The sequence below is a fragment of the Cyprinodon variegatus genome, unplaced genomic scaffold (genome assembly GCF_000732505.1).
Source record: "Cyprinodon variegatus isolate N-32 unplaced genomic scaffold, C_variegatus-1.0 Scaffold1838, whole genome shotgun sequence".
In the NCBI taxonomy this organism is placed as follows: domain Eukaryota; kingdom Metazoa; phylum Chordata; class Actinopteri; order Cyprinodontiformes; family Cyprinodontidae; genus Cyprinodon; species Cyprinodon variegatus.
Genome location: NW_015152291.1, coordinates 11,970 through 39,625, shown reverse-complemented (window position 1 = coordinate 39,625; position 27,656 = coordinate 11,970). Strand labels below are relative to the sequence as shown.

The window sequence follows — 27,656 nt, the reverse complement described above, 5'->3', positions numbered from 1 at the left end:
TTGACCTGTAGCATCAGACTGACAGCTCGCTGTTTGTGGAATCATTGTTTGGTTAAATTAATCACAGTACTTAATATTACATTGCCGCTAAAAAAAACACTGCATTGCTTCTGGCCTGATGTCTCCTAAAAATAGTGGGGATTAAAAAAAGGAAAATTGTGACCTTCGTTGCAAGATGGAGTCTTCTTTTTAAATAATGTGAATGATGATAATAAAAGTAGTCATAGCAATGTTCTTTATTAGTCCATATTTTACTCGTTTACATGTCTTCTATTTTCAGCCAGCATCCACAATGAAATGAGTTGGAAGATGCCAGTGGTTGAACTTTTTGATTATATAGAACACATTCTATGGACAAGAATATATCATGCTTCAGTTTATTGCATTTATTCAGAGTAGAGTTTTTATTAACTTTTACGTTTTTTTATGACAATTTCATGTTGTGTTTTGTTATTAAAAAGCATGCACAGTATGGTCCTTTTCTAAATTTCATTTTCTGAATTAATTTTGACATATTCATTTTTTTGTCTTGAGCACCTGCTCCCAGAAATGTCTCCACGCCAACTTCTCTTCTAACCTGATTAGTATTCATAGAAATTAAAAAAAAATTATAATTTCCGTGTACTTTACTGTGACGAGTCATAGGAAACAAAGACAAAAAGCAGCAGAACAAATAAGCTGCTTGATCTGTCCTGGCACCCTCAAAGAAGCTGCATCACAGGGAGGTTTTTCCTCAGTTAGACGGCATTCTTTCTCTGCCTTATTAATTGGCTCTGCATATAAAAGTAAACAACACTGGGGCTTTACAAAAAGAATAAAATGCAGGTTGGGGAGGTCGTTCGCCATGCTTCATGTCACCTCCTGGCAGAATTAAAAACTGCCTCAGCAAGCCCACACAGCTGCCTTCTTCGTTTCATCATTACAATAAATTACTCTGCTCTGTGGGCTTCCTAAAAGAGAAATGTTTCACCAAAAAAACAACAACAACAAAAAAACACCCCACCCCCATGGTTCTGTTTGGGAGTTTTGTCACTATTTGTTCCCAGAATCGCAGCTTCTTCTTAAACACGGAGAAATGTTGTGTGATATTCTTCTACGCAAAAACCACCCACAGGCAAAAACTTGTCTCACAGATTATTGCTGTGTGAAGGAGTCAACTAATAACAAATGTTTCTGCATCAGGCAGCATCCCGACATGAGTGAAAGCTTGCATGTCGATGACGAAGACGAAAAATTGGAGAAATTTTCTGCTTTACTGACACCCGACTCTTTGAAAAGCACTTCAGTGAGAGAGATTTCTGTTTGCAGCCAGTTAAATGGCACTTGTGCATCCTGAGACCTTATCACTTACATATTTAAGGTTGTGGTTGAATGGTAAATTGTTTGAAAAGGCGAATATAAGCTTGACATAAAGCTAATTCTCATCCCAGTAAGGAAATAGTTTTTCTCAGATTGTAAGTGCCAACTTTGCTGAAAGAACAGGATATGTACTCTGCAAAAAGATGTTACACTGCTGATCTAAATACAAGTATTCCTGGTTTGTTGCTGTGCCAAAAAAATGGTTAATTGAGCTTCAAATACTATACAAAGAATCAAGATCAATAGACTAAACTCAGTAAACTGGTAATCAAACTATTAGCACCACAGCCTTTCTGTCAAAAAAGGCTTGCTAGCTTTGAATGTAATGAATTTGGGACCCACAAAAGACCGCTCACAAAATGTCTTTGCTGCAAAAAGTCTTTTTAAATTCATAAAAAATATTTCCTTTATATTCTTTGTTGTCATTTAGATACAATCAAATTACTTGTTTACCTTCTGAGCACTTAATGCTTCCCCATTTATTATGAGATAAAAATCGTACTGTATGCTGATGATCAGGTTTTCTTTGTTTACTACAAGAGAATCTTATCAAAGGAAATCCTAGTTAATATGAGTTGGTATGAGTTGATAAGAAGTCCAAAATGAGTTGCAGTAGTGTCACAAAATAGGTTTTAAACAATTATCTCTGCTCAATCAATAATGATTAAACATATAGCGTGACAAAACAACTAAACAGATGGATTCTCTTTTTCTGTTTCTCAGTGCTTTGGTTGTTACCATCTGACAATGAAGCATAGAGGTTAAACATTTAAGACGATACATATTTAGTTAAATGAGATGCCCTTGGCCTAGAGTTTAACCCCAATTAATATGTATGACACATCTCCATTAAATCAACTTTATGACAGTCTATCAGTTTTATAATTAACATCATTCAAGCATTAAATGTGTTAATGAGTTTAATATTTACTCTTATTCAAAGTATGATGCATTCTTCTAAACATCTGTGAAAAACTAACTTCACTTATTTAACAAGCCTCTGGCCTTCGTGTGCAGTCACCTTGCTCCTCTTTCTACAAAGCAAAACTAGAAATACTTACTTAAATAAAAGGAACAAATCTAAGAAAATTGTAGTTACTTTCAGATGGGATTAATTACATGCATTATTAATTTTCTGCACTTTCACTTGACTTATATCACAGTCAGGCAAAAATAGTGAAATAGGATTAAAAAAAAGATTTTTACAAATTTTGCCTTAGAAAGCCCAAGTCCCTCCAATGAGATGTCCATGGAGGGATATAAAAGATCTACATTTACTGTGGTGAAAGCCTAACACAAAGTGATAAATATTTGATTTTAGTAAAGGTATGCAAGTCTGACCTTCTATCATTTTTTCTTTTAACTTCTGGTCGTTTAGATAAACCTATCTGTATAAAACATCCTCATAGTGGCCTTTCCTGTATCAGCGCCACCCTAAGGGGCTTTCCCTACAACCTTCTACCCTTTAACAGAGAAGCATTGCATCAGAAAAGTCCAGCATTACAGTAGGTTGATGAATACTAAATATAAGTTTTAGGAAAAACCACCAGCCAGGCTTTGTCAAAAGCACAGTGTCCAAATAGGGTGGATGTTGATACAGTAGGAAAGCACAAGGTACAGTTAGAGGTGGATATTCTCTCAAGGTCTGGTTTTCACAGAATGATATACCCGTGTTTTGGTAAGTCTTGTTAGGTCGTTCTATTAATGTGGAGAACATAACATAAGACCCTGGTTTGACCTCATCCTGGTCTAACCACTACTAGCAGACAATCCCTTGATGACTGAATCTGGACAAAAGCATAGGCAACAGCATTCAAGTAGACAAATATTAATGGTGAAAACATGCATTGTTTTTTTGTTTCTATTTAGAAACCTTGGAGGTCAGAGCAAGCTGCTCAAGGCAATGATAAGTTATCTAGCATTATTAAGTTATAAAAGTTATAACTTAGAAAAGCAGTAAATCTGTTTTTTGGTTTAGTTTTGTTTTGTTTTTTTTTTGCAGCTGTTGACACATCAGCAGTTCAGAGTTGTATGGACTGACAGATGCTGAACTGTTCATTTTTAATTACCAGGGCTACTATGATTCTTTATTAGTAAAAACATAATTTACCGTATGTTTTACTATATATAAGCACAAGTCTTTCAGCATGTTATCATTGTTTGCACAAATAAAAAGTACAAAGCAAATGTTTGTTTTTTCAGGTGAGCTTACAGACCAGAGAGGAGAGCCCCATCAGAATATCTATGCATGAAAGATGTGTCAATAATCTTGCAAAACTTTGGGCAAGAAAGCAGAAGAAAATAATTTTGAAAACCATATTTTAATCCTAAGTAAAAATGATGTCTTCTCTGAGCGATCAGCTTTCCACAATAGAGCTGAGGTATTTTCCTCTGAGTGTTTCTGACAGGTGTCAGATCATATCGGAGCAGCATGCAGAGCCGTCATGAGGCACGGTTGAACTGAATCGCCGTCACTGCAGATTATCTCGCACAAATGGACAGCTCTCCTGCTGTGAATGTCAAGTGCAAGTTATTGAACAGAATCTGAGGCCGATGAGTGTTTGCCGGATCCTGTGCAGTTCTCCACTGCCGCTCGGCTTCTGCTGATCGGCATGTAAAGCACAACGAGCTGCAGCTCAGTCAGATTTAGCTGGCTGTTGGTTTCGATCCTGCTCGGAGCGCCTGCCAGGAGTACACTTGCTTGTGCCAGTAATTCCTGTCTGTTTCCTCCTTGGGTTGTGCTGGAAACGTACAGAAGGAAGGATTTAACAGAGCTTTTTGATGCACTTTCTTACCTGCTTTGTATTGCTCAAACACTGTTTATTTCATTTTGCAAGACAAAGGGCTCAGTAGGGACTGAAAGAGATTCTCTTTAAAGAACATCACTGTATAGCCAGACCTTACGATATATTTTGTCTGCCGTCTTTGAGTAAAAGGAGATTCTTCTGCTGTAACAAAACAGGCAAATTGCATTTCTCGTGTCCCCGGGCTCTGGATGTTATTTGTCGCCTGCCAAAGCATCTTCACATCCTGCCTTATCTTCCCTTTTAAATTGACCACACAATAACAGCCGTCTCCCTGCAAAGTCGTCCCATTAAAATCGTCACAGGTAAACACAGCGCCTGTTTTGGGCCTTGAAATCTATCACACGTTCTCTCTCTGGGTCTCCACATCGAAACGTCAAGCTTTGAAATGTTAGTTATCAGTTTAGCAGATCCCACCCCCTCCATTTATTCCAGCAAGGCTTCTCACTCCAGAACATCTAGCCCTCCACCAGGGATGCGGTGCATGTGTTGGCCTTGTGTTTGTGTGCAAGCCTGTTTGTCTTTTGGCGGAGTGGCAAACGGCTAATGAATAATGCAGGGTGATGGTGATGTGTTGACAGCTCAGACGGCTGAGAGCTGCTGAGCTGCGTATCAGTGATAATGTCCCATTTCCCTTCCGTGCTCTTCTAGCCCTTTATTACGACAAATTGCTTTTTTTTTGTAGCTTCACCTCCACACAACCCCCAGTGTTACTTGTTTGTGTGTCTCACTGTTTGAAGGAGTTTGTCGGACCCAAAAGCCAAACAAACAAACTTAGCAGCTGATTGGTTTCTAAATTAATTTAGTTATAATTCTCAGAATATAACTATACAAGATTTATCCATGTCATATAGAAATTTCTTGAAAATGAATTACAATAAATGGTTAAAATATTCTCAAAATATGTTATTTTTTCAGTTCCTTTTTTGCATTTCTGAAATTGATATGAAACATTTCCAAGACAGAGTGAGAATCACCATAAAATGTTTAAATAAAATAAAAGGACCATATTTTAACGTTATTGAAAAGCTGCAGTAAACAGTGATGCTTTCACTGTTGATTTAAAAGATTTAAGAGTTTCTGCACATCGTTTTTTTTCCAGAGCTAACGAACATGGAAACAATGTGCTTTCTCTAGTTTCATTCTGGTCTTTGGTGATGATCTGTGATCAGGTCTCTGATGACCTAAGGGTTCTATATGATTCATACTCAACCAGTTAAATATATTTCAGGCCATTACTGTTAATTTTCTTATTGACCATCAACAAAATTTTGAACTGTCTTCTTAGATGCCTGAAACCAGGGAAGCAATTTAATTTCTGGTGTAATATGACCCCGGTTTCTGTTGGAGGTTTCTTCCTCTAGAGGCAGTTTTCCTTTCTACTGTCGCTTATGTTCCTACATGCTCATGTGGGAGAAACAAGCATGTCTCAGTGCAATTGCCTGGATTTGCTTGGACAGAAACCTTTTAAACCGTTTGGAATGTTGATTGATATTAATTTTATTTCATTCTTTGAATACTGGGATCAACTGAAGAATTTTTAAATAACTTGAAATTGGTATTTGTCATTCAATCAAATTGACATTTTTTGCCATTGTATTGTAGCTATCAATGAAATAATTTTTTTTTCCTGACTATAGTCAAAACTTAACTAGCAAAAGTGCAAAAAATATTTCTTCTGACCTCCTTTCCAATTGAATAGTACAGAATTGACAGTCTTGTCAACAACTTCTCATGAACTTCACGATAGATCTACAATTTATCAAGGAAAACATTTTCACTGTATGTCAAATAAGTATAATCTATTGTTTGGACTGTAGTAAATGAGTCAAGATACATAAATCAGGATAAATGGGGAAAAGTGCTAAAAAAGCTTAAAAAGTGAATGGACTTGATGAAAAATATAGAAAATGGCATCCATATATGAAAGAGGTGCTAAAGCCTTATGTTTAATGACTGGGTGACTGAGTTTTCTAAGCATTGTCGAATGCACCTCTCTCATTTGATTTCCAGTGAATTCAGCATTAAACAACCGCTGGAGTTTCCTCTTCTTGTACAATGTGTTTGATCATTTTACAATCAGTCGTTGGTTTTTGACTTGCCACCCTGTCCCCATATCCCCTCCCCACTCCCCATGAGTTACCATGGGCCTCTTGGCTTTTGTTTGGAGATGTTTTATTTCTCTGTTTCCTTAGGATGGATATTGACTACTCCACAAAGTTTTTGCTTGTCTGGACTTAGTCATTAGTTTAGCATGTAAGACACAGATGTAAACTGGGTCAATCACATCATCGGAGTTGTATAGTGCAGTGCTGAGATGCCAATGCAGTCATTATTGAGTAGCTAGAGACAGAAGCAATTTGAACTCTGCAAAGTATGTTTGTTTCAAAACTTACTCACCATTTTTCTCCCCCAGCTATCCACAGTTCCAAAAATAAATAATAGACTACTCTCCCATTGTTCCTATTTAGCTACACTGCATTTAATAAGGTTGCATGGTTGCATACTGTTTTAAAGCATCTCTGCTGAATGCTAACTAACCCTTTTGTCTGGCTTGAGATTTTGGATGCAAATTTAGTTATTTGTCAGGTTTTCATTGAAACAAAGAGGGAAAAACATCTGTAGTATTTATTAATGTTATTTATCTGCTGTTTTTCATTTATCTGAGATCAGCTATGATCTGCACATCTGATTTTGATGAATAATGCTGTGTTCTCATCACAAGTGGTATGTAATCTGTCGACACTTTGAGTTAGATGCAAGAAAAGTAAAACTTTCACACCTAGAATGGTTTCATTTATCCTTGTTGGAGATATAAATTAAATATCTGCTTTAATAATAATAGAACTTTATTAATCTCACTGGAGAATTTGCCTCTGCATTTAACCCATCCCCTTGGGGAGCAGTGGGCTTCCATTGTGCGGCGCCTGGGGAGCAGTGTTATTAAGGGTCTTGCTCAGAGACCCAGAGTGGAGGCTGCGGGCATCCAACGGGGTATTTGCAACCTTCTCTGAGCACAAGAGCACCGCTCTGACCACTAGGCCTGTCATGAATAGGTGTTTGTGTGGAGGACCCAGACGCAGAGACCAGTAGGCAGAGGTGAATTAAGACTGTTTATTCAGGTTCACAGGTCCAGAAGCAGGAATCAGAGTCCAACTGAAAATTACAAATGAACTTGAACCAAGGAGACATCAGGGATTAATCAAACCAGAAGCCAGGGAGAGACGAGGAACACAGACAGAAGTTTAGACGGGATGTTTGACGAGGATCCAGCAAACAGGAACTGAACAGGGAGGGCTTTTAAAGGGGACAGAGACAGAGAGAGAGCTGACGAGGAAATTGGCAGCAGGTGCTTGGCAGGACAGAGACACAGAGGAAGGGAGGACACAAGAGGGCAGCAGAGGACAACAAATGGATAACAGGAACAATCAGACCAGGACCATGACAAGGCCGGCATTCCCCGAACTGGTTGATATGTGTGAGCACTAATATTCAAGGTATAGTGGAGGATTTTCATGAATTTCTGAACAGACTCACCCTCTCCACTTGAAAAGAAAAAATGCACATGCACAACCCTATACCCACTCCCGAGAGGGAACACTTGTTAAACTAGTGCAAGAGCATGCATGAGTCCATTTCTCATGGAGGATGTGCGGGTACACAATGATAAGACAGTCGCTTGGATGGATCTTATCTCATTCATATTTATATATAAGAAGTTTCCCTGCAAATAAGAATTCTGGAACATTAAAAAAAATCATGACCTGCTTTTGTGTGAGTCTGTGTGCTGCTATGGAAATTTGGACATGTTTGTCAGGTAAATAAGGATCTTTGGCAACCGTATAACTACCAAAGTTACAATATAGAGGTACATAACTTTTACTAATAATGATGTGAAATAGATTTCTCCAAATAGCCTCCCAAACTTAAGCTGTCAATTTGAAATTTTGCTTCCGAGGTATCAGTGGGAAGCGCGACCTGTGCTTCCAGTATATGCCATCGCTTGAAAGAATCTCTCAAAAACATTCTGGTCTTGTTTCTGTCTTCTGAGGCCTTACTCTTCTTCTCATACACTTCATAGACACTTTTTCTCTTACGATTCTCAACTATTTTCAAAGAACTGCGGTGAGAAGGGTGAGCGTCAATGACTGGCTGAAACTGTAGCCCAGCACGTAAAAGTGCGTATGCACAGAAAAAGGTAGCTAACTGGGGACGAGCCCGTAGGACGGCTTTACGTAAACATATCACCAGAATGATTGACAATTAGGAGGACGACTTATTTTGATGATCCACCTGGAAAAAGAACATCCTCCACTGTACCTTTGATCTAACACTTTGTTGAGTCCCCTCCTGATTGAATATCAGTAAAAGATTTCCAAACCTACTAAACTGGGAAGACATCTCACCTCCTGTTCTTTTTTTTTTCCTAAACTGTTTAAGTGCATTTTATACCTATTGAAGGTCAACTTGAATAGTCCAACAAATACATTTTCAGAAAATGTATTACTTTGGCATTTAACAAAAAATAAATAAATAATTGACCTAAAACAAAAAATGTCAGACAACAAAAACGTGTATTTTATACATTTGAGTAAAATATATAAAGCTTCAGCTTTACCTGTAAAAACCCTTAATATTAAAGCCTGATTTCAGATGAACGTTTTCTTATTGTATGAATAAAAATCAATTCTCTGGATAGTTCAGAAATTCACAGCAGGTTCCAAATAAAATAAATATTGCATATATATTTGAATATTTCTTTTTTATCATTACCTCGGTATATTTTTGTTTGCTTAGCACCACCAGGGAGTTTGCGACCCCCTGCCCAGTCAGACCTGCAGAATAAGACTTTAAATGTAAACATCAGGCTTTCTCCTTAAACCTCTAGCCAAGATGAAACTCAGCACCATGTTCTGATCAATGCTGACATGTTTTAACTTTGAACATCACAAATCAAACACTAATAGTCTGGGGCTCATGAAAAGATTATGCGTGTTATTGATTTTTCCAACTGGTGCTTCAATAATTCAGGAGCTCCCTGTTGTTTCTCTGCCTTTAAGTGTTTTTATGTCTCCATAAGTGTAAATGCTCCAAAATTAAAATGCTCTTTATTGAATTTAAAAATATATGGAGTTGAATTTCTGTTTTAAAAGGTGATATTGTTTCTGCTGATCTGCTTATACCTTGACATTTAAATTTACATTTGAGCTGAGGATCACATGAGGCGCTGCCCACAGTGGAAGCATTTGTTACAATAATTAAACTACTTAGTTGTAATGTATGAATAATGGGTGCATAGGTCACTGGAAAAGCATTAATAAAAGTCTGTAATTGCAAATGATTATAATTGGAGCTTGGAGAAATATCTGCTAACCGAGATGCGTTATTTTTTGTTTGTTTGCAGGATTCAGTCGGGCTCCTACCTGAGCACAGGCTGGTTTACACTTATCCTCGCCATGGACATGTGCAAAGAGATCCATATCTACGGCATGATAAATGACACCTACTGCAAGTAAGACACCAGGGATTGCTCAACCTGCTGCCTTGATACCACCCTGTTTTTTTCTCTGTGTTTGAAGAGGGGGGTGCTTCAGGAAACTGATACAAAATATCCTCATTCATATGTTAAACTACAAACCGTTTGATTTAAAAACCGAAAGGTTGCATTCAGTCACCAAAATGTTATTCCTTATATCCATAGTTATGTTTTTTACCTTTTTTGTATTTTTGTTGCTGATTCTGATTCAATTTTGTCCTTTCGTGTATGTCTGTTTGGGCTTTTAGTTACCTTTTACTTTAAGTACTACCTGTGGACAGGCCTGCTGTCTTTTCCCTGAATCCTGGATGAGTTATTACTGTCAGGCTGCGAGGCCCGCAGAGGGATAAGGAGCATGATGCTCCGAGTTCAGCGGCACTGTCTCTAAACACGTCGCACCCTCGATGAACCCATCAACTAGCGTAGCTCCACCTGAGCCTCATCTATCCTCCGAATGAAGCTCGCTTCCCTAATGCACGCTGGAAATCCTGCCTTTTATCCTCTGTACGTTCCCCTGTGCGCAGCGGGAGCTGAGATAAGAGCTACAGACACATGGCAGAGAGGAGGGGGTAATTCAACACGCACAGAGGAGATTTGATGATTTAGCCAGACAGTTAAGGGATGGTTTTCTCCCTCCCTGCCTGTGCATCGTTTATTTCCCTCCATCCTCATTGATGCCTGTAGATATTGTGTTTCTCTAACTTTGCGAACTGATAACTCAGTGTTTGCATAAAGCAGTGTGGGGTTTTCAGATTATAAGGTGCAGCTCAAATTGACATCAGCAGCTGTTCAGCAGTGGAGTGCAACAGGTGCTGCAGAAAGGGTGAAATTAAATCTATCTGTTAACTCCAGAACGCGTCACTGTGTGACACAGAGGAGAGGCAGTGATTGGGCTGTGTTACGGTGATCTAGGAGAGCCACAGTCACTCACTGGTTGCTGCTGTAATGGCTGTTTCTTACTGAATCTGTTCATCCTCCCAGTGCAATTGCTACACAAGTCATCCGCTCATAAAGCTGTCACTCGCCATTAGAAGCAGACAGCAGAGGACACAATGAACCCGATACATTGCATTGGGCTCCTGCAAGCTCCTGTTAGGTTCTTTTTTAATGCAAACTGTAAACACCATCAATCCAGAGAAAATTCAGAGGAAAATACTTTTTTTTTTTTTACTAAACTAGTAAACATTTGCTGCATGTTTTTACACTTATTCTTCTGGTTATTTTGTAAAAATGAATAATATTAATTTATGAATTATTTAATTATTTGCTGTGAACAGGCATTTCTGTTTAATCAAAGGAAAACCTGCTGACAGGAAATGTGCTGTGCAGCTCAAATTACAGAGCACTGTCTGGAGGGGTCCTCTGTGTAACAGTTTCATTCAGCAAGTCAGAAAAAGGCCTTTTGTGTTGTTTGAACCAAAAATGGCAATATATTACAGCATTCTGACAGAATGCTATATTATATAGTCGAGATCTCATAGTGCACTAAAATCAATGCCCTTTATATGCTTCAAAAATCAAAGCGAAGTCAACTAATATCCAGTACTCATCAGCATGCCATGGTCCCCATTACTACTTGGGTTGTGTCTGCAGCATTGAATTAACGTGTTTTCAAATTAACGCTATTAAGCTATTTACTCTTGCTCTGCAGATATGCCTTTGTGGCCGGTTTGCAGAATTAGAAGCAAACTCAAAATCAGGTTTGAAGAAATGTAACACCTACAAAAAGCTTTGTTCACTTGCCCACCAGATTGTTGGGCAAAACAAAAATAGAAAAAATAGCAATTGGACTTAAGTTAATTTGTGGATTCCTCGTCATACAGAAATTATTACTTAAATTTACAAAGTCACACACATATATACAGTCATTGTTACCGTATTTTCACGACTATAAGGCGCACTTAAACGTCTTTTTTTCCCCTCAAAATGTGCGGTGCGCCCTTTGGTGCGGTGCGCCTTATGTGTGTTGTAACTGCGACTTTTGAGACCACCTCATTGAGGAGATGATGAAAGAGTGGCTGAATGTAAGGAGACCAGGTGTTTTTTTTCCACTCATCACCATCGCTGTTAATATGTAACTCCATGCGTGCCCATCTCACAGCTGATGTGAAAAACATGGGGAAACAAATTAACGCTGTGCTCGCTGTTCAACCGCCCGACATCGGTGTGAACCGGACCCAGCAGGTGCAGCAGAAGCAGCGAGTTTACATGCAAAGTAAATGGTTGATGCGCGTATAGGTGCAGCAAAAGGTCCCGCAGCGCGTTTTGAGCAGCAGGAGCGTTTAAGCATCTGCCAACGCGCTGCTGCTGCTCGAGATGGAAAAATTGAAGTTTTGCTGCTGGACGCGCCGCATCAACCAATCAGAGAAGCTGATCTGGGAGCTGACAGCGAGACAGACACAGTGCTCTGATGACATATGATATTAACGCAAATGAAAAAGGCTGGATGGATGAGGAGATGATGAAAGCGTAGCTGAGGCAGGTGTATGTGAGGAGACCAGGTGGTTTTTTCCACGCATCACCATCGCTGCGTGCCCATCTCACAGCCGATGTGAAAAAAAAGGTGAATCAAATGGATACTGTGCTCGCCGTTATCCCGGGGGGTCTGACAAAGGAGCTTCAACCGCTCGACATCAGTGTGAAGCGGCCGTTCAAAGTAAGGCTGCGAGCGGCGTGGGAGCGATGGATGGCCGACAGAGACCACAGTTTCAGGATAAGTGGAAGGCAGCGCCGGGCAAGTTACGCCACCGTTAGCGGATGGATTGTAGATGGACTAACGTGTCTGCTGGCTCTGTTGTTCAAGCTTTCGCAAAAGCCAGCATTATTTCTGAGGAGCCGCGCTGCACGGAAAGTGACTGACAGCGAAGAAGGGGAAATTGGCATGTCTGATTTAGCGCAGCTGTTTTATTCAGAAACAGAGGATGATGACTTTGATGGGTTTGATTAATACTTTGTAATAAATACATGAATAAAGCACAATCATACTCAGTTTTGCTCCCGCTCTATTTTTCTACCTGAAAACTTAATTCAACAGCAGCCTCTGGGCCGGGTCTCCTCCTCTTCACCGCGGTGGCTGGCAGGTGTTTTTTCATCTAAATAATTTAAACTGCAGGCACCCATAAAAGCGAACATATTCCGTCGGCAGGTTTCAGGACTTTAAGTTAATTTAGAAGTGATCACAGCGCTGTGTCATCTGCGATGTGTCTGTCTCACGGCCAGCTGCCAGGTTTGATTAATACTTTGTAATAAATACATGAATAAAGCACAGTCATACTCAGTTTTGCCCCCGCTGTATTTTTAAATACGCAGTAGAGGTATTTAAAGGTAGTAGAGGACATGTACCTGTATATAAAAAAGGCGCCCTATAGTCTGGTGCGCCTTATGTGTGTGTTAAATACAGAAATGGGACACATAACTGAGAGTGCGCCTTTTAGTACGGTGCGCCTTATGGTCGTGAAAATACGGTATTTGACTTTGGTGGAGGAAGCTGTTATATCCATCTATACATACACCCACCCACACACACACACACACACACACACATACACACACACAGCAGGTAAACTGTATTATGTTTAATTGCTAAGCCAGCAGCAAGCCAGAGTTTAATAAGTAATAATATTGCAAATACATTATATTATATTATATATATTATATGATTTTGTTCCCCTAAACGAGGGCGGAGATTGTTGAAAACTGTTTTGTTTGATCTCACCTGTTTATGTAAATAGAAATCACAGACAGTACAAAATGAGGTATTTGGAGTTGAGATTTTTGACATCTAGTATAAAAATAAATGCACTGATATGCTCTGATCAGACTTTGAACATATGTATGTAAACATGTATCTAAACACTTTTATTAATTTCCTGCAACAAACTCAGTAGAGTACTTTAATCAATCTCCATTTGAGATACAGCAGGAAAGCAGATGCTGGCTATAATCAGGTGTAAGAACTCAGATATCTGATGTTTTCATCAGCTAACTTGAGCGCTAAACAATAACATTAATTAGTGTGGAAGCTGAAAGGTGCAAAGTTATCTCTTTTTTGTATTAGTGAGATATTTTTCAGGCTGCTTCTTCTGAACAGTAATGAGACTTCTGCAGGTACCAATGCTGCAAAGTTTCTTTCTTTCATTTCATTTTTGGCCTTTGAACCAAATCCAACATGTTGTTATTTGAAAATATCATCAGTCTTTTGGAAATCTAATGGTTCAAATAGGGTCTACATTATCTGGAGAATCACAGAAATACTATCAGAGCTTCTTAGTAAATTGAACTGTAACTATCTCCTCAACATCAATGCATTTAATACCCTCATTGCAAAGAAGCAGATATATTCGAATGACATGCATCTCAATCTCTATTACAAGGAACATCTTCAATGTAAGCTGTTATTATTGGTTACTTCAACTTCCAATATCTGTACAGCTAAATGGATAAGTAATGAAGGCAGTACACTGTAAAATGCCAGAAAGAGGACCCGAAATTCAGCCAGACACAAGAGGGAACAATTAAAAGATTCATTCAAAGAAGTCAGCAGATGCTGCAGCAAATCGCCCAGCAGGGAAGACATTAATCTCTGAAAAGGAGAGATCGGCTTAGTGACTGGATTGATTCGAGCTTTTAATATTTCACCCAGAGAAAGAGCCACTAACTCTCTCAGGATCCATGAGGACACGAAGGAAGAGGTTGTTGGGCCCTCTGCAGATCTCAGCAGCAGTGACTTCACTGTACGGTTGGATGACCCCAAGATCGGGTTTAGTGATGCTCAAATGAAGAGAATTTTCTGTTTTGGGTTTCCAGAGGAGAGAGATTGTTGGTCCATGGACACAAAAGGGTCAGAGGAAATTGGACAGAGTCATGCAGAGTGATCCAAGGGGAGAATCCAGAATATTGGTGCAAAAGGACAGTCAGTAAGGTGAGGGGCAGTGGTGAAGAGGCAGGAACATTGTAGATGTGCAGATATCAGAAAACTGTGAAGTCTGGCGGCGGAGAGGCAAAGGCAAAGAAGTTGTGGGGCAGAAACGGGATCGGAAACATGTGATCATGCAGAAAAGGAACACTGGACATTTACTAACCTAGAGGTTTTTGATAACCTGGCCAGATGCATGGATGGTCAGACGGACGGATGGCTGTGTTTTTTACTGGCTGTACTCAACATGTTTGCAGAATTTAAAACTTTCTCCAGTAGTTTATGGTTTTGTTCTGATGAGTGTGCAGGGCCTTCATTGCAGTGCAGCAACAGTTAAGACAAATATGACAAATATAATACAATATATTGAGTATTTTTACAACCTTGCTACTTCCCACTAATTTCTGAAAAAAAAAAAAAAATGCTTAAGACATTTAAAAATGTTTTGTCTGTAAGTAATAGGTCCTTGTTTAAGAATATTGCTTGAACCCTTGTAAGTGTTGTACAATTATTGCTATTTTATTATTAACATTTGAATAATTCTATTGTAAATTATAATAGGTAATTTATGTTTTTTATTGAAATTAATTCATTACAAATGGATATTCTACATAATTGAGATTAGCAGCTACCAGTCTTATATGATGATATAACCATTTTGATCATCAACGAACAATTCTTAACTTATTTTACCAGTATATATGAAGATTTAAAAGTTAAAAAGTTAAGTATGCTAAGTTTAAAAGTTAAAAAGTTGTGAATTTTAAACCATAATTGCAATACGTAATTATTACTCATTAAACAAACTAAAAGTGGTTTCTCTATATAATCAAGCTCTTTATTCAAAAGAGATGATTCAGCACTGACCTTTAGATAGAGCCGATCACTGATATAAAATAAACACAGACAAATGCAGTTGAAATTATTAAACTAATTATTACCTGTTGCAAATATTTACTCTGTTTAATAATACTTGGAACACTTTAAACTTCCAAGAGAAGAAGCTAAATAAGGGAAAATCTATAAAAACAATGAATATGGATAGCAGCAGTTTTCAGACAATTAACCAGTCTTGGCCCAATCATAACATTCAATAATCATCCACCAAACCAGCAACAAAAATGAAACAAACACAACATTAAAGTGAATTTTGTATATGGTCCTAATGGAACCGTGTATTTTAAGGATGTCAACTTCTTTAGTCAATGCTGTGCACGATGTGTGGCTGTTGCAGAGAGCCAGGTCTCCCTGATCAGGCAATAGGCTTATTAAGCTAGCGGGCCACCAGAAAAACAGGGTCCAACAATGGGGAAGTATGAAGTGAAGCAGAGGGTAAGCTGGTAAAATCATCTGCCCATTTGACTGGAGGCGCAGACGCTCAGCAATGAAATGGTGACCTGTCCAGGAGTTAAACCAGGAGTAAATGTGAGGGCTATGTCTTACAGCCAAATTACCCATGTGATTTACCCCTGAATAGGCTGTAGATAGGAACCTGCTCCCTTTGACCATGAACAGACAAGCTGGTAGGATTACTTAAGGGTCCTTAAGTACATCTTTGAATATTAAAGAGAATGCCTATCTCCTAGATATTGGTTTAAAACCCTATCATGTATCTTTTCAAATGTATGCGTATGTTTACATGTTGCCAGAACAAACTGAATGGATCAGGTTCACTCTACTTTATTTTCTGTTCTTGCTAGAATAAAAATACAGATAGCAGAAACACTGCTGTGCAGATGTAAATTTCTTGTCTTTCCAAAGCTTTTGTATAAGTTCTGTAGCCCTGCAGCTGGGGTTTGTACCCATTCAGATCAAACAGCATTAATACGATTTTGGCTGTTCATCCCAGAGATCAAGGAAAGGGAACCTGACTCGCCACATGGTGTTATACAGAACCATCTGGGAGAGGTTTTTGTATGAAAGTGTTTGGAAAAGGATAAGTGGTCAGAAATCACTTGGCTGGTGATTGAATGTGGCACGTCTCCGTTTATTCAAGGCTGAAGACTGTAAAAGGTCATTCAGACATAACAGAAGCTAGCCACCTGTCTATAATGAACCTCCACTGAGACACTAGTCCTGGAAGAAACACTAATAGTCTTCATCCTAAAAGGGTTGGCATGTTAAAAAGAAGCTTTATCATGGTGCAGATTTATCATGTTTTTGATTTTGGAGTAAGTGCCGCCATGGTGTTAGAGAACCCCATAAGGGCCAGTTGTACAACATTTTGAGCCATCTGCCGTAAATGAATGTGCCTTCATTTATTTGAAACCCTTTAAATGTAAATGTGCTTGATTTGACCGTAGTTATTTATTTCTAAACATTTAAAAACCTGAAGTCCCTATGTTTCAGATATGTAATGGGGGGGTGAGCAATCAAAAAACATGGTATGTATTCTCCCGTGATTTCTTTATTTCTATCAGAGATGTGGCCAAAGTTTTTGTTACACCACAGTCACAGAAATAACATGAATTTGACCAAAGTAATAAAAGACAATTCTATAATAATGAAATAATAAAAGTCAGATGTTTCTTTTCAAACGTGCGTCAACAGAATAATAAAAAATAAAAAAATCCATGAAATAGGCCTGGACAAGAATTATGGCAACCTTAACTTCATATTTTGTTGCTCAACCTTTCTAATCAATCACTGTTATTAAATGATTCCTGTAACTGTCAGTAAGACTTCTGCTCCTCTCAGCAGGCATACTATCCCAGTACTCATGAACAAACTGTACCAGTTGTCTCAGGTTTGAAGGCTGCCTTTTCCTGAAGCTATTGAGCTTCCAAGGATGCTCAATAGGATTTAGGTCAGGGCTCCTAGAAGGCCACTTCAGAATAGTTCAATATTTGTCCCTTAGTCATTCTTGGCTGTTTTTATCTGTGTGTTTTGGGTTAAAAACCCATAAAATGTGGCCATTGCATTTTTTTCTTTCACCAAACAAGGTGTACAAACAATTTTCTCCACGTTTCTATTAGCGTTATCAGTGTTAGAGGCTTTGAGATCATGTGCAGTTCCTCACCATCATTATGCGTAAACATTTCTGCATTGAACTGGTTTCATGCCAGTCTGATTTGTTGCCTTAATACTGGCAATCAGTTTTCAGTTTATTGATTTTGTGGGCCAAAATCCTAGGACAGCATTGTTGCTCTATCTTAGAAAAATACACAGACAGCCACTTGTCATTTTCCTTTTGACATCACAGACAAAGACTTTGGGATTATGTGTATTAGAGCAATACATAATGATTATATTTTACCAATAAGCTGTGGCTTGTATTTCTATTCAGCCCTCTATAATCTGATACTCCTAGTTAGATTTCCCCACTTTTATGAAATGACCTCACAGGTTTTTTTTAGAGAAGACAGGAAAAGAAATATCATGAAAACCAAAAAGCACAGCAAACAGGTCAGGGTAAAATATGTTAAGAATACATGCCTGTAACATGCACATATAGTAAAAAAGCTTCCAAAGGCAAGTTAAATAGGAGAAAAACGGCATGAGAAATTACAGAGATCCATAACTCAGGTGGGAGAGTCTATCTACATAAGAACAGCCTTTAAATCCTGCGTTTATGTAAGATGTACAAGAAAAAAGCTGTTGTTGGGTCTTGATTAAGTTTGCAACAAGCCATGTGTTGATGTAGCATAAAGTGGGAGAATACACTGTGAAGAGAGGCGAACTGAACTTTATACCAAACATTAGAAAATTACATGTGGTAGAAAACTAAGGCTGCACATCAACTCTGAAACAACCAGCCCAATTAGAACACGGTGGAAGCAGCATCAGGATGAGGGGACACGTTTTTCAGCAGGAAACAAGCCGTAGGTGTTAGTGATAAATGGTGTAGAGACTAAACCAGGGAAAGTCTTGGAAGATATGTTAGGAATATGTTAGAGCATGAAATTAAGGACAACGAGCCTGAACATTTTGTTAGAGCTCATGTTGGAAAAAGTCCAGGCCTTAATCCAACTGAAAATGTGTGGCTAGTTTTAAAATTGTATCTCCCCAGACCTTTTTCATTAAATCTCACTGAACTTGAAATAATGTTCAGAACAACTTGTTATAAATAGAGGTTATGCATCCAACTGTCCAAAAATGATTTGATGTCCAGACCTTATAGCTGGTTAAATCAACTGTCAGATTATATCTCTTCTTCAACACAAAAGGTTTTATCACCTAATTCATGTAAAAGATCTTCTCTTCCACATCTGTAGAAAAATATAAATGTCTGATAACGTCTCTTTCACCCTCTTAGGACTGAAGGCTACAGGAAGGTTCCCTACCACTACTACGAGGCGGGCAGTCGGGACGAGTGTGCAGAGTACCATCTCCATGAGAGCGCCCCCTACGGCGGACATCGCTTTATCACTGAGAAGTCTGTTTTTGCAAAGTGGGCCAAGACTCACTCCATCAAGTTCTTCAACCCCCCATGGCAGCTGTCGTGACCCCGGCTGAGCTTATGCAGGAGAGAAAATCCACATCAGAGTGGCTTTCATTAGCTCTGCAGTGACTCGAACAAACACACATCAGTTAAAAGCTCAGACTTCACTCCATGTCGTTTATTTTGTTCCAGTTTGGTCTCCAGAATTAAGGAAGTCTGAGGACTAAACATGGACAGCGGTTTTCATTCCTTTGGCTTCTTGAATTGTATGTTTTCAGCAGACGAATGTGGAATGCTTCTGCACTGACAGATCAATCTGTTTGCAGCTCTGTGAGTCCAGCAAAGATCGCCTTGAGCTTCAACAAAAGAGAAGAACAGACCTTATCTCATGTTAACTCATGCTGAACTTGGAGAGGAACTCAAACCAGACAAGTGTCAGTTTGAACATCTCATCAGCACTTCTGCTGTTTCCTCTAACAGTTAATCTCCTGTCAGGTTGTAATTAATGTGTGAAAAGCTTCATTCAAGCCTTCATCTCTGGCAGAGGGAGTATGAAACGCTGATGATTTGTCAGTTTTAATTTACAGTGATCCGATGTTACAAGGGGGCAAAAAAAAACGCCTCAGCAAACAAGGGTGTTTGACAAAGATCTGAAGCGATCGAAAATCAGGTTTTAGGTAAATCCAGAGATGTAAACCAGCTCCATTGTGTTTCAACTTAAGGATGTCAGCTCCTTTTCCTTTTTATAATCCAGTGAAAGTGAAATTCAGCAACTCATCATGGTTTTGGTTTAGTCTCTTGAGGGCTTGCTGATTTACTGTGCCAATGACAGTGTGAGCAGCACAGCAACACAGAGCGATGTGCAATTAGAAAATCTATCTCTCTGGAAGGAGTTTGTGGCCCTACAGAGGAGAAGATTTATGTGTGCAGTGAAACCATTTGAAGTTAATTGTATCCCATTATCATTTTGTGCCTGCAATATACTTTGCAGTTCATTGTATAGACAAAGAAGAAGATGCATTCACTCTCTTTCTCTCTTCTTCTCATCAAGCTTTGTGCCTCTTTGTGTAACGCATCGCCCTGCAGACTTCGTCCCATTTGTCTCTGGGTGCAGCATGCACGTCTTCTACTCAGTGACTTCTCATTCGAATGCATTTTTTACAGGACTGTAAAGTATAACCTGTGTGCTTCTGTTGGGACCTATGGGGCCGCTGTTGTCAACTGAAAGGAGTCAAAGATTTCTAATTTAGAAAGCTCAATGCACAAAGGCCCCAATGACAGTGAGATATAACTGAGGTTTCTCTTCAGCTTCTTCCATAATGCAAACAGACTGAGGATCGTTGCAGTATGCAGGTCAGCTATAGTCATGTGTGAAAACTGGGCTAAAGAAAACATTATGATACAAAATATATTCCTGTAGCTTAAATTACACAATAAATACTGGGCCTAGAGTGCCAAAATACAAGCGCAAAATACAAGTTTATCTCCAAAAATATGAAGATGTTATGTGGAAAAATTTTGAATATGTTTTGTTTTATTTGAAACAATAATCATTTTATATATATATAATTATATAATAGTTATTTGCATGAAAATCTTCCCTAAATATTTAATGGTGAATGGCCTGTACATTTATAGCCCCTTTCCAAGTTAGGGGACTCCAAAGCGCTTTACACTAAATTCAGTCATTTATATTTCAGTTTCATTTTCTGAGTGACAAAATAATTTAACTTTTATACTTTATTCAAAGCTTTTTAAATATGGATTTTTAAATAATATGCCTACATGTCTACAGCTAATTGTTCTTGAAGGGTTGTTGGGGGGCTATCCCCAGCATTCATTGGCTGAGAGCCGGTCTCCCAGGACAGATACACATGACAACAAACTATGAGTGTACATTCAAATAAATAAACTTAAAAAATAAATTTAAATAAATAAATACATTTTACAACTCCTCTTTAATAACTCCTTTTAAAATGTGCAATTAGGAAATACTTTTTAAATTGCTGAAATGGATAGTTTTCTTTTTCAGTGACTCTCTTGGTCCTCCAAAGTTTTAGCCAAAAAACAGTTCTTATCGGCCAGCAATTTAAAATCTCTGATATTTTTGTGCTAGAAACACTCTGCTTCTGTTAAGAGATTCGTGATTATTTTTCCCTGTTTTAATAATATTACCTGATCAAGCCTTTTTCTATCATTCTACTGTATAAAATAAGTAAGCTGGTATGATTCCTACTAATATCATATCGGGTCAATATCGGTATCAAATCGGAAATGTAAAAACTGTATCAGGACATCTTTCATTTAACTTATTTTTTAATGGTGATGTTCACATTTATTTTCAGTGAGAAGGATTTTGTCAGGACATGAAATATCTGCTTCTACAGAAAAAAAAACAAACAAAAAAAATCTAATAATTTAATTTTCCTCTACCGCAAAAATAAACATTAGGATGGATGTGGAAACCTGCTGGAAAACAACGCCACATGAATATGCTTCAAGTTAGAGGCCACCTGTGGGGATTTTCTGTAAACAAACAGCAGTCTTTGTCACATTTAGCCAAATGGTATTCTGATGATGAAACTCCTTAAAAAAAACTATTTGAGCTGCATTCAGATCATTGACAGACATGATAAGCAGTCTCTTAGCAGTCTTGTTCTCAGTTTTGTTTTCCAATTACTCTTTAAAGCCGTTCTGGGATAGGAATGGATAATATGATCATATAACTGTGTGGTCGAAATGAACCTATTTGCAAACAGTGGCTGTTTCAAGCAAATGTAGTAATGATAAAGAAAAAATTAGTATTTACTGGAGGAACAATTCATTAAAATCAGTAGATATAAAATGCTATAAAACAGGCTGAATAACCCTTACATGGAGTAAGAGGTGAACAGAAAAAAGGTTGGAAATCCTGCAGAATCCATCAGAAACACCACAGCTGCTTCACTCATCTGTTATTACACCTGTATAAGGAGATTATGTGCACAATAAAACTCTTCTTTAGTTTCAACTCCTTATAAATCTGTGGTGATTAACCTAAAGAGGAGTTACGGCTTCATGGTTAGAGCATAGAGCGTAGAGTCCTGAGGTTCTGAGATCGAACCCAACTCCTACAGATTGCCACTCTGGGTCCCTGAGCAAGACCCTCAACCTTACACTGCTCTCCAGGCGCTGCACAATGGCAGCCCACTGCATTAAATGTAGATATAAATTTCTCCAGTGTTAGATCATTAAAGTTCAATTATTATTATTAGAATCACAAAGCTAAACAAAATTAATATTTTAATTTGTCAAAACAATTACAATGGATTGCCCTGTGATGGACTGGCCACCTGTCCAGGGTGTACCCCACCTCTCGCCCGTAGACGGCTGGAGATAGGCACCAGCACACCTCGCGACGTCGCTTGGGATATGCGTGACGGAAAATGGATGGATTGAATTACAATTGAAATAGCCTGTTAGAGAAGCATATAAATGTGATCTAATGCAACTAAAATCATTTTATCCATGCATTTTAGCTCAGTTTTCACATTTTTTTGATAGCCTCACTTGCAAATTGTTTGTCCAGAATATATATTTGTTGTTGGGCCTGGTGCATGATATCGCTGGGTCCGACCTGTTCTCACCTTGTCGCTCATTGGAAATCAGCCCCACTGACAGAAGCATCAGCAAAATGTAAAACTGTCCTGTTTTAAATTCCTCCTGGAGGACAGCAGATGGCGGAAACATGGCAGGGGTCAGCGTTCCCCATCTCCTCTGAGATGACTCGTGTGCCCTCCTCATCCAAGTTTTTTTGCGAGCAGGTACGTAGGTATTAGGGTATCTGCTAAATAATACAGTCTGAACATCGGATGAGGACTTATTTCAGCTCTAAAGGACAACCAGACCCCAGACATGCTTGTTTCCAGATTAAAAAACATTTTTTCTAGATTCCCCTTTCATTCTGGGATTGTACAGTCACCTGGCAGCTCTTCATCTCTCACTCTGACCTCTACAGCTGTGTTGTACTCTGTACGGAAAGTTCTGCTGTAAAGCACGTTGTATTATCATCTAATCTGTTTTTAGGGGAGCTTTTGATAGATCGGATCAATATTTGCTTTAAAATGTTGATTTTACTTTTATCAATGCTTTTTCTTTTATATCAGTTGCCTTTACTGTCATTTTTGTGCTGTTTTTTTCCTTTTGCTTTTTATGTTTTGCAAGCCCTTCTTTATGTTCATTGTTAAAACATTTCAAGGAAAGTCATTGGATGACAATATATGGAAAGAATATATCCTTAAGGCTCATTTGTCTCTTAGTCAAATTGCCATATAAATACAAATATGAGTTTGAGAAAATTTTGTTACCTTAAACTGATTTAAAAAGTTGAAAGGAAATTTGAGAAAAAATGTAGCAACATGACTTTAAAATAATTTTAAAAAGGTCAAATTAAATGCTCAGGCCTTTAATGTTCACTAATTAACATTGTATATCTTAGTTGCGCAAATTGCAAAGCCCCAACGGTCAGGTTGATATCTTATTTAGTTTTGCTTGTGGACTGTTTACAAAACAAAAGTTGTTTCTAAATTAATTATCAATTTGTGACTGAAAACAGCTTTTCAGATCTGAAACACCTTCAATAACAGATTAGTTTTATAAACAACTCTCAGCAAAGGTCGTATTATTGGTCAATTCTTTATACTCTGTTTAAAAGACCAAACTTTAATTAAATTTCTGAAATGGTCTCAATCAGTTGTTCTTCGAGATTTCTGTATGTTTCCATGGATTTTGGGCTGCTTTTCACTCATTTTTCAGGTGGGTTACTATCTACTGTAACTCTGACCTCCTGAATTCTACCTTCAAAGGAAAAACTTGGGCTCTGTTGATGGGATAACTTATCAAAGAACTGATTACAGATTTATATTTTGCTGCCAACAGTCTCTCACAGAGATGCAACTTAATTTGAAAAATAGCAGAAGTTTCCCAGTAAAAGAGGTTTTAACAGATGGTTCCCCAATCGTATTCTGGCTCTACTTTCTCCTGGTTTCCATTGAATTCACTTTATTTATAGAACACTAAATTACAACACATACTGTATGTAAGATGTTCTACAGAGCCAATTTAATCAAATCATACAGATACATTCATTACAACTGTTGTATCTAAAGAAACCCACTCTTTTGCATTGTGTCCTTGACCTTGCAGAATTCGCTTCTCTTGGTCGAGCAAAAATTGTCAATCGCTTGCATAGACTTATTGACTCTTCAAGAATCCTTCACACCAAGCAAGCATGCAGCTACAATGGAGAAACTTCCAGAAGAACCAGGGTCAGTGTGAGTTGCCTTCCGCTGAGGCTAACTGTGGTTCAAGGAGACAGAAGCAGACACACAAAAGGAACATAGAAGCATTGATTCATAAATTCAATTCAATTCAGTTTATTTCTATAGCGCCAAATTCACAACACATGTCATCTCAAGGCACTTTACAGTTCAACCAGATCATACAGTCAAATTGATAAAGTTTTCTATCTAAGGAAAACCAGTTGATTGCATTGACTCATTGACTCAAATACAATCCCTCACACTAAGCATGCTTGTAGCAACAGTGGAGAGGAAAAATTTTAATTGTTTTAGCAATTATCTAACCATATGGGTGAATTCATAGACTTACTAAAGAGCCTCAAATTGTCTGCCAAGTTTATGGTTTTGGTTATGACAGTATAAAACGACAAAGTGACTCTTAAGGTAGAAAGGAACTACTGTAATTCAGTAGCAGACCATACTTTGTCCATCTTGACTCGACCTGCACCTTTTTTTGCCTGCTCTGTGGTGCAACTTGTAGCATCTTTTACACTTTAAATAGGTTTCATTTCCAGCCTACAGTCTCTCGGCATTGTTCATGTTCTCTCTTTGCATACATGAGTTCACACTGGGTACTCCAACTGTATCCCAGTTGACTCTAAAATTGACCTTAAGTGTGTGTGCATGGTTGTGTGTGTTGCCCTGTGAAGGAGTGGTGACCGATCCGGGTTGCACCTTACTTTAGCCAACTGGAGAAAGGGGACTGTGACCCTAATAGAAAAATGGCAGAAGATGAATGGATGCGCATATTTTTTGCTATATTTCAAACACATAAACATACTCATATTTTTATTGTTATAACTTGCATGTCATATGTATATCTTCAGGTCCACCGTTTTTTTCTGCTGTTCGTTCCTATTGCCTGTTTTTATACACTTTGCTGAACACCAATAACTGTCCACTATGAGCAGCCGAGTGAAAATGAGTGGGAAAGCAGCCGATAAAAAATTGGAAAGATGTTCAGAAAACAAACTGAAAAACTTTTGATCAGGACCTTTAAATAAATACGAGGATGTTTTTCTCATTTGAAATGTGAAATAAAGGAATAAAAGTCAGTTTCAGAGTCTGAGATAGTAATGGGTAAACTAAAGGTAAACACAACTAATTAAGCTATACACATAAAGTAAAGGGTGTGTTGGTACTAGGTTGGAGATATTTAGGGCTCATGTAAATACTTTCACTACTAGTTACTAGTAAGTAGTTACTTCTGTCTTGTCTTCAGTCAGTTTGTTTTGCCTTATTTGAGCTGTGATGTTTGCCTATATTTCTACAGCTCTAGGTGGAAAATTAACAAAAACGTACCTATATTTTAAAAATCCGGCTCTAAAAAAAAACAATCTGCATTATGTTTCATATATTTACTCAGCAGTGTCCTAAAAACTCAAAAATAGCCCAGTGACACAGGGTCTGTGTATGTTCAGCTAAAAACCAATGAGAGAAAAAGAAGAGAGGTTATGAGGAACTTTGAGTTTCTGTCTCTTAACCTATAGAAAATGTAATCACAAACATATCTTATATTTTAGATATATATATTTTTTGAAACCAGAACTGTACCCTAAATAATTATAATAAAATCCAGACAATCGTCTTATCAGGCTTTTGCTCTGTCTAGTGTTTAAGTTAGAGTCCTTTAAATAAAGAAACAGTCTGTTTGTTCTATATTTGAGCTGTGTATTTTTTCCTATTTAGTTTTAAATGTGGCTCTTTTTATTAAAACCCTGAACTTTTTTAATTTCAGACCTCCTCTAACCTGAAAATTAGGCTTTTTTTTCCTCCAAAATTTTCTGTCTAAATGGAAATAAGAAAAAAAAAAACATGTTCAAGCAAACTGAAGGTCATTCATTAAAAACCCACAAAAGTTAAAATGCTTGCACAAAGAAAGTATTCCTTTCTAATTATCTTTCCACATTACTTTGCACATTGTGATTCACAGGAGTGATTATTGCCATCCAGTTTCAGATCCAGGACGCCCTCCTTACAGAATTGTCTTATTTGAATTCTATGTAGTGTTTTATTTCTTTATGACTAACTACAGTTTCTCAAAGTGCTTTTTTAAAAACAGTATTTTTATCGCCTCCTTTCTTGTGCTTTTTTTTTGCATTGGAACACACCTTTCTATCCTTCAGCTTCAAGTGTCCTTGTAAAATTGTATCACTAGTTGTGTTTGAGCTGCACAGAATGTTTTTGTAACACATCTAACACACTCCTGCTGTCTGAGGGGAAATGGTGCATGTTGCTGAAGCGTGGATTTTGTTAAGTGGTTATATGTTGGTAGTCTGTCAGTTGTTGTCTGATTTGTAGCTACAATTAGATTCATTGCAAATGTTCTTATTTTTACTGATGAAATTCTTGTCCTCTGTGTGTTTTATTCCTTTCGGGAATTAAAGAAATCCATCAAACAACGTTTCTGTTATGAGATTCTTCTCTAAACCAAACTGAATGAGCTGCATAAGAATACAACCAACCAGGGTGACATGTGCATCTCATCTTATATGAATGTGGGACTCAGGCTGAACTGTCATCTCAGATCAGGCGTCTCATTAGATTTTCAAAACGAGCAGAGGCGGCGCTGAGTCTGGACTTTTTACCGACAGCTTCGGTTTTGATGGAATCTGGGCAGAAATGAACAGGAGTGATCATAGAAGCACAGTTTTTGCTCTCTCTGCCACAGTAATGAATAAAATATCTGATGAAGACGATTTGATGCAATTTACCTAATTTAAGACAGTGGATACATTTTTCATTTAAACAAGTTTGAGAGGTTGTTTCTGAGAAACTCCCTGGTGTATGTCTCTTGCATAAATATTAATACATTATGTTGTTATGTTATCATGACAAACCTTATTGTGTTTTATTAACAAAGTACTAAATAATTGTGAAGTATGTGTCGTCATACTATGACGAGCATCTGTCTAAATACACTGTAGAAACACCTATCGCTGGGATATCAGTTGCAGCTTATTTGCATTTTGTATCTAATAGCTTTCAACATGCAGAAACTTTTTTTCCCATCTTTCTTTCAAGTAGTTCTTCAAACTCCAGCCCTCTAGGGCCATTGTTCTGTATTTCTTAGAGGTGATTTAGTCACTTTAATGTAGGTGTGTTAGATTTTAGACTCTAAAGATTGCTTTTTTAAGCCTTCCCACCATAGCACTGGATGTGTGTTTAAAGTTGTGGTCCTATTAAACATTTGATTTAGTTGATATTTTTTTTCAGCCTAATAGATTTCCTTTCAAGATTGCTTTGAAAAAACCTCCATCTATCTTAGATCAGATTTCCTGCTAAAGCAAAGTATCCTCACAGCATGCTGCTGCCAACACCA

At 38.0% G+C, this 27,656-nt stretch overlaps 1 protein-coding gene across 1 annotated transcript in view; it reads left to right on the top strand.

The window, feature by feature from the left end:
• LOC107104669 (alpha-N-acetylgalactosaminide alpha-2,6-sialyltransferase 3-like) overlaps positions 1-21,391 on the top strand; it is a 35,927-nt gene extending 14,536 nt beyond the window's left edge. Inside the window, exons 3-4 of the mRNA XM_015404721.1 lie at positions 9,568-9,675; positions 18,870-21,391. Coding sequence (XP_015260207.1) covers positions 9,568-9,675; positions 18,870-19,059 — 298 coding nt within the window. The 3' untranslated portion in view covers positions 19,060-21,391. The remainder of the gene's footprint in view (positions 1-9,567; positions 9,676-18,869) is intronic.
• Positions 21,392-27,656: the final 6,265 nt, after the last annotated feature.